General features: G+C 55.4%; 1 protein-coding gene across 9 annotated transcripts in view; it reads left to right on the forward strand.

The window, feature by feature from the left end:
- The window catches only part of ARHGEF11 (Rho guanine nucleotide exchange factor 11), an 80,892-nt gene that overhangs the window by 35,960 nt on the left and 37,676 nt on the right, over positions 1-7,256 (forward strand). For 5 of the 9 annotated variants that reach the window (XR_014146658.1, XM_081825385.1, XM_081825382.1 and 2 more), the window contains exons 2-5: positions 4,432-4,464; positions 5,561-5,575; positions 5,893-5,981; positions 6,834-6,932. The exons of 1 other annotated variant lie outside the window; for it this stretch is intronic. Coding sequence is in view for 7 of the 8 variants with exons in the window: in XM_081825385.1 (XP_081681511.1) it covers positions 4,432-4,464; positions 5,561-5,575; positions 5,893-5,981; positions 6,834-6,932 (236 nt within the window). In the remaining variant the exon portion in view is untranslated. The remainder of the gene's footprint in view (positions 1-4,431; positions 4,465-5,560; positions 5,576-5,892; positions 5,982-6,833; positions 6,933-7,256) is intronic. 3 more of the 9 variants (XM_081825384.1, XM_081825386.1, XM_081825388.1) reach the window with 3 other exon arrangements.

Genomic DNA, 7,256 nt, shown 5'->3' on the forward strand with positions numbered 1-7,256 from the left:
TTTTTTTTTTAAAGATTTTATTTATTTATTTGAGAGAGAGAGAATGAGAGACAGAGAACATGAGAGGGAGGAGGGTCAGAGGGAGAAGCAGACTCCCTGCCGAGCTGGGAGCCCGATGCGGGACTCGATCCCGGGACTCCAGGATCATGACCTGAGCCGAAGGCAGTCGCTTAACCGACTGAGCCACCCAGGCGCCCCGGAAAAAGAATATTTCTGCGTATTTGCTTAACTTCCCAGGAAGAAATCCAGAAAGGAAGCCGAAGACAAATGAAAGTGTTTCCTTGGAGGAGTGGGAGGACGGGATAGGGACAGTTCTGAATGTACTTTTTTTTTTTTTTTTAAAGATTGTATTTATTTTCTAACAGAGAGAGACACAGCGAGAGAAGGAACACAAGCAGGGGGAGTGGGAGAGGGAGAAGCAGGCTTCCCGCTGAGGAGGGAGCCCAATGCGGGGCTCTATCCCAGGACCCCGGGATCATGACCTGAGCCGAAGGCAGACGCTTAACGACTGAGCCAGCCAGGCGCCGCCCTAATGTACTTCTTTTAAAGTTTCATTTTGAGTTTTCAATGGTGTAAATGCTTAGCAAGTTCAAAAAATGAAATTAGATAAATAAGTCTGAGAAAAGCAAACCCCCAAATTAAGCGCAAATCAGAAAAGAAACCTGCATGCATTGCAGATGGATGGGCACGAAGGCGGTGGGACGCAGTCCAAGGACCAAAGGAACTGCAGGGAGACTCCCACCTCATGAATTGGTGCGGTGTTCCCGCCACCATCCGGCGTGTATCCTGCAGCAGGCAAACGAGCAAATGCGTTGCTTTTGTGTGGGACCCGGGTTCTCACTATGGGAGAGAACGGCTAAAGTAACAGAATTGGGGAGGACGAGGAATGACCCTGTCATGCCACAGTCACACTGGAGACTTTCATGTGAACTCTCCCTTCCTGCACAAATATCCTACCTGCCAAAGGGGCTGGAGGAGCAGCAGCCTGGCCGCAGGGAGCACCCAGCACCCAGACCCTATCTCATGTATGTGTCCCGCTGAAAGGAACCAGGGCTCCCCACAGGAATGTTCGACTGCAGGTCCGGCTCAGGGAAGGTACGAGGTAAGCCGGGAACATCTGGTTGTCCAGAAGGCAAGGATGCACTCGAAGACGGATGGTGACACTTGAAAGGAACAGGAGCTCCTGCCAGCCAAATGCAGCACCTCCAACGGTTTTTAAAAAGTGATGAGGAGGGGGCCCTGGTGGCTCAGTCGGTGATGCATCCGCCTTCGGCTCAGGTCATGATCTCAGCGTCCCGGGATGGAGTCCCGCTTCGGGCTCCCTGCTTGGCGGGGATCCTGCTTCTCCCTCTCCCTCTGCCTGCCACTCCCCCTGCTCGTGCTCAAGCTCACTTGCTCTCTCTGATAAATAAATAAAATCTTTAAAAACTCATGATAACAGGGATGCCTGGCCAGCTCAGTCAGTGGAGTTGTGCAACTCTTGATCTCAGGATCTTGAGTTCGAGCCCCATGTTGGGCGTGGAGATTTCTAAAAAAAAAAAAAAAAATGAACTTTAAAAAACAAAACAAACACATTAAAAAGAAAAGTCATGATGGTAAAAATGGACTATAATGCATTGCTTTGGGGAAACAATTCATGCATTCACGACACCACTCCAGAAGAGGGAGAATACGGCATTCTCTACAAGAGACCACGCACTGGTAGATGTAGAAGGAACAATTCAAATATCACCCCAGATCACCCGCTCATTCAAATGGGAAATCTGCTTGTACTGCTGTGAACTCCCAGGAGTGATAGAACCTAGCGGAACCAGAAATGAGCATCACTTATGTAATACTCTCTTAAAAGCCTTGATGTGAATCTAATCATGCAGAGACAGACAAGTCCCTTGCAGGCCGTCCACAAAGACGACCGGCCTGAGCTCTCCCACACACCGGTGTTCAGCGTGGGTGGGGGTTCTGGATCAAATGAACGCCAAGGAGCCCGAGTAAATGCGATCTGCGCTCCACGGTGGGACCTGGTCCGAGGCCGTTGGAGCACAATGTGGAGAAGAGCGATAGACAGTTGGGGGGTGGAGTGGGGACATGTATGAGGTCATCTTTCTGTGTCAAAGAACTGCTGGGTGTGTTGATGTCACTCCGGTTGTATAGAAGCCCGAAGGTCTTGGGGGATCTATGCTGACGTATTTAGGGATAAAGTACCATGCGGTCTTCTAGCTTTGAAATGGGGGGGAAAAATGTATAATCAGAAAAATCAAGCAAGTGGAAATGTTAATTGGTGAGTCTGGATGAAGGCTGTATGGGTATTCATCATGCCACTTCCTCAACGTGGGTTTGAAATTTTTCAGAGTAAAATCTTGGGGTGAGGGACATGCAGGCTGCTGTGGCCAGGGGAAGCGTGGTGGGGTCACTGCCATCCGACCAGAGCCTTGAGAAGCAGGGAGAGAGGGTGGGGGCTGTCGCCAGCAGCGGCAGAGTGAGCACACCGGGGCCCTGGGCAGTGAGGTGGGAATGACAGGTCCCCATCGGGGACCCAGAGAAGGCCACTGCAGGGGAGCGGAGACGGGGATGTTGCAGTCATCCAGGACTGTGGCTGGAAGCCACGGCCGGCCGTGGTGGCACAGGGCTTACTGAGAAGCCGGGCCGGCCATCTGCCTCGCGGCTGCCATTTAGCAAGCTCCAAATTCGGGGGTGAGTCTGCACTCTTCCCGGGCCTTCCCCACACCCATCAGGTGCAGGTGTAGGCCGATTGGAATCCGATCTCTGCTGCCGCATTTCCATGGGAATGTCATCAGGAAGAGGGGAGCCCGCGTCAAAGTGCTCTCTTCTCTGACGGCCCCTATTTCATGCCAAACTACATTCCTCCCACCTCCCTCCGCCCTCGTCTCTCAGATTTTAACCTTGCCGTGGTCTCCCTCAGCGTCTCTGCTCAGGCTCAAAGCCCAGCAGGCCCCACAGCCTGGGGGGGGGGTTCTCCATCCAGCTGAGCTGCCGCCCCAGCGTGTCCTCCTCCGCTTCTGTGCTGGGTTTCCCTCCGTGAAGCTCTCAGAGGGAAAATGTCCTGCTGGAGTGACTCTCGTCCATGCCCCGGATGCCCTCCACAGCCTCGTGGGCCTTTGATTATATGCAGTAGCGCTCGGCCGGCTCACGTGCAGAGCAGAGCAGGTTGAGAGCTCCCCGCTGCCAGGCTTTGAGACCGGCCTGGGAAGCCAGTGGGCCGCAGAGGCCAGCGGCGGCCAGGAGGAGGCCCGAGCTGTCCCAGATGAAACGGGCTTTCTCCTGAGCTGGCGAGGAGGAGGAGTTCCCGCCTGTGTGCGGTCACCCAGTGGTGGGTTGTGTGGATCCGGCCAAAGACAGCAGATGAGCGGCTGGAATAGAAGGCCTATCGGGGTGGGGGCCCCCGTGTCTGTGCGGAAGTTCTCTACGTTCGCCTCACCCTCTCGCTGCGTGACTGCGCCTCATGTTTGTGCCTTGGCAGCGCCGTCCGGTAGGACTCTCTGCGGTGATGTGCACGGTCCAGGGGCTGTGCTAGCCACGAGCCACATGTAGCTTTAAAGACCTTGAGACATGGCCTGCGCAGCTGAGAAACTGAATCTTCAGTGTTATTTCGAGTGTAAATTTGCATAGCTCCGTGTGGCTGGTGGCTGTCAGATAGCAGGGGTCTGGATGCTGGGACACCGTTTTCAGTTTTCACGGAGCATAGGTGACAGGCCGCGGCTCAATGATGACCGCACATGCGTCTGTTGCAGAACGGTCGCCGCGGCGAGTGCAGTTACCGTCCGCACATTCTAGAACACTTACTGCTGAACTCAGGGGAGGGCCCGCTGTGGGTGGAGCGGTCGGGTCATTTGACGGCCGGAAGTTGGAGCTGCTGGCTGTGCCCCCTCGTGTCTGGCTTCCAGACGCGGTACCAGCCGTGGGGTAGGAAGGACATCCAGGGGGCAGGCCCAGTATGGGCAGAGGCAGGAGCCAGAAACCAGAGCAGGTGAAGGACCGTAGGCAGACCAGCAATGAGCTCCCTGAGCCCCGCCGTGGTGGGCCCACAGCCACCCCTGGGCAGCCCCGCAGTCGGGAGGAGGCGGTCCCCTGTGCGTCCCTGCCTCTGCGGCACCGTGGTCCCAGGGGCTGTGGGAGGACCGGCAGGAGTCTCTGCTGCACGCCGTGGCCCAGCTTCCCCGAGGACCATAGCGAAGCTCTGCAAAGGTTCCGGGCAGCAAGGTGCATTTTCGCAGGGTGACTCCCCTGCGCCCTGGCTGGTTTCTACTCCCAGGCCCTTCTGAGCTCCGTTGTGGCTTTTTTTGAACCAGCCCACTCCAGTGTCTTGTCTGGTTTATGTCTTGTTTTGTTCTGTTTTTCTTCCTCCTTTCCTGCGTCTCTCTCCTGGGCTCCGCGCTCTGTTCTTCCCTGGTGTCCTCTCTCTCTGATCCAAAGATCAGCCAGTAAGAAGCAGTCTCACCTGTCCAGGTAAGAGGGGTGCCAGGTGAGGGGGAAAAGACCCCCCTCTTTAATTGTAAAAGTGATTTATGTTGTGTTGTATGTATTACTTGAAGCAACCGCACCTTCACACGACTGAGAACGTAAAGGGTACATTCAAGAACGTGAGAAGCTTGTAGCTCCAACCCTGTGTCCCGGGTACCCAGGATGCGGGTTTCTCTTGTGTCCTCCCAGAGTTGTTTCAGACATTCTGTGCGCATGCAAACAAGTATGGAAACACATAGAAACAAATAATTCCCTGTGCACATAATTCCGCTCCTTGTCGTCTTCACTCTGCAACACATCCTGAGGCCATTGCTTTCCGCTCCCAGCTTACACCTTGCACGCAGCTGAGCGCCCTGCAGTCACACTGCGGTTTAGGGAACCGGCCGCCCGTGGGAACAGTTACAAGAGTCTGTGCTTTGCCCCTGCACACAGTGCCTCCATGAATATTCTACCTGGTCATTTGCTGTAGATATGCCTGGGAGACCCCCTCGGAGGGGCAGCAGGTACACTCTTCCGGAAAGGAGAGGCATGGCAATGATCGAGCTTACCCCACTCCTGCAGGGGACCTGTTCAAGACAAGATCGGGTGGTAAATCTGGTTTGGTAACCTGGGATACCTTGTTGGTTTAGGGTCTTAACAGTTGCTAAGCAATGTGCCTCAGGCTGGCTGCCGGCAGGGGGTGGATGTGAGTTGGAATACTACCACCAGACCAGCCAGACTCCTCCCATAGCCCACGGGATAAGTGGCGTGTTCAGAGGCTTGGGCCATTGCCCTGCCCTTCCTATCTAGAGAAGTGTATGCTAGTTACCCAGCAGGTTAGTATCAAATGTCCAGTTACCCTCCTGGAGACACCGGTTTGGAGGGGGACGGCAAGACGAAGTCCGAGTGGGGGAGGCCTTCTGCTGCACCCACCACCATCCTCTGCTGGGTGCACGTGGGTCTCCGTGTGGTTTTGACCCTCCACAATCTTGCTCTCCAGTCTCCCTTTTCTTTGCAAATCATCGCCTAAAACTAACTAGCTTTTTTGTTTTTTCCTTTTTCTTGCATTCATTTTCTCTGCTGCTTCGTTCTGTTCCATCAGCCCCATTGCAGCCTGGTAAGACCCAATAAGCGTGTGTGTCTGTGCACATCCCGTCCTTTGCACTGTCTCTTTGTCTCCTGACTCCAGGGAGGGCTCTTGCCCTTCACGCCTTGCTGGGTATCAAAGAGATCATGCTTGCCTTGCCAGCCCAGGATTCCAAAGAGGCGGTGTTGGCAGTGATGTAGGCCTGGCTAATCTCCCACCAGACTCAGCGGGTTCTGGGTGAGAGGGTTGGCCTCTCTTTACCCAAGACTCGGGGCCCCTTTTACCAGCACCTAAGGCTGGCCCCTCCCCTCCCAACTCACCAATGTGCTTTCCTTATTACCCTCCAGGTTAAGTAGCCTGTCTTTGGGAGAGCCGGCGCCTGAACGCAGGTCCCCTTCCCACCTCCGCCAGCCCTCCGATGCCTCTGAGGCAGCAGGTAAACTTGGGGCATTAACACATTGACACAGATGTGAACACCCACACAGACAGATTTTAGCTTGTATTATTGAGCTTGTGATATGTGGTAGGCATGACGTTGCATGTTTTATATCAATTAGCTCATTTGTCCTTCTGTCAGTCTAGAAAGTAATGTTATCCTGCTTTACAGATGAGGAAGCTGAGGCACAGAGGGTTCAGAAACTTGCCCCAGTGCCCAAGCACAGAGGGGACAGAGGCAGGGCCTGAAACCCGTCGGGTTCTAGCTCTGGAACTCACGCTCTGTCCCCCGCAGGAGGTGGTCATACGTCGGCAGGCGCGTGTGACGTCTGGTTCACACCCCCAGGGATGGGGCCGGCTGGCAGTCACAGCCTTCTTTCTTTTCCTCTACGTTCTGTGCGTGGACATACGTTTTCTCTTCCCACGCACTCTTTCCTGGATTCGGCAGGGCCAGCGTGGGTGTCGTACCTGCCGCGCCCGTTGAGCTTCATTTGATGGAAATTCGGCCTCCCTTGGGCTTCAGTCACAGGGCTGCTTCTCTGTCACACCTCTCTTAAGTGGGGCCGCGCCCTGCCCCTTCTCTGGCCGGCCTCACCTGGCCAGAGCCAGAGAGACAGACCCGAGCAAGAGAGACGGCTCGGTGCTGGGAGGAGGGTCAACCCTCAGGTGGAACGCAGAGTCGGTGACAGGGTCTGTCACTCACCAAGCATAGTGTTTGGACAGGAGGAGTCTGGGGAATCGGTTAGTCTGGAAAGGCTTTCTGGGCCTTCCTGGGCTGGTCCAAGCTCGTACGCACCAACCTTCCAGCAACTGTGCCTCCCTGACCCCTTCTTTCTTTGTCACCTCTTGTCAGGTCTTGTTCAGCGCTGTGTCATTATCCAGAAGGACCAGCATGGCTTCGGCTTCACGGTCAGTGGGGACCGTATCGTTCTGGTGCAGTCTGTGCGGCCTGGTGAGTGCTGCCTGCCCGTCCATACACGGCAGCCACGTGTGCACAGCCGAGTGTGCAAGAGCCGCGTGTTCATAGCCAAGTGTGTGAGAGCGCGTGTGTGCAGGCGAGTGTGTGAGAGCGCGTGTGCGCAGCCGCGTGTGCAAGAGCCGCCTGTGTGCAGGCGAGTGTGCGAGAGCTGCGTGTGTGCCGCCGTGTGTGTGCAGCCAAGTGTGAGAGCCGCGTGTGTGCCGAGCGTGAGAGCCGCGTGTGCGAGAGCCGTGTGTGTGCAGCCGAGTGTGCGAGAGCCACGTGTTCATAGACAAGTGTGTGAGAGCCGCGTGGTCA

The sequence above is a fragment of the Leptonychotes weddellii genome, chromosome 6, assembly GCF_054177405.1.
Source record: "Leptonychotes weddellii isolate Sample4059 chromosome 6, ASM5417740v2, whole genome shotgun sequence".
Classification (NCBI taxonomy): Eukaryota; Metazoa; Chordata; class Mammalia; order Carnivora; family Phocidae; genus Leptonychotes; species Leptonychotes weddellii.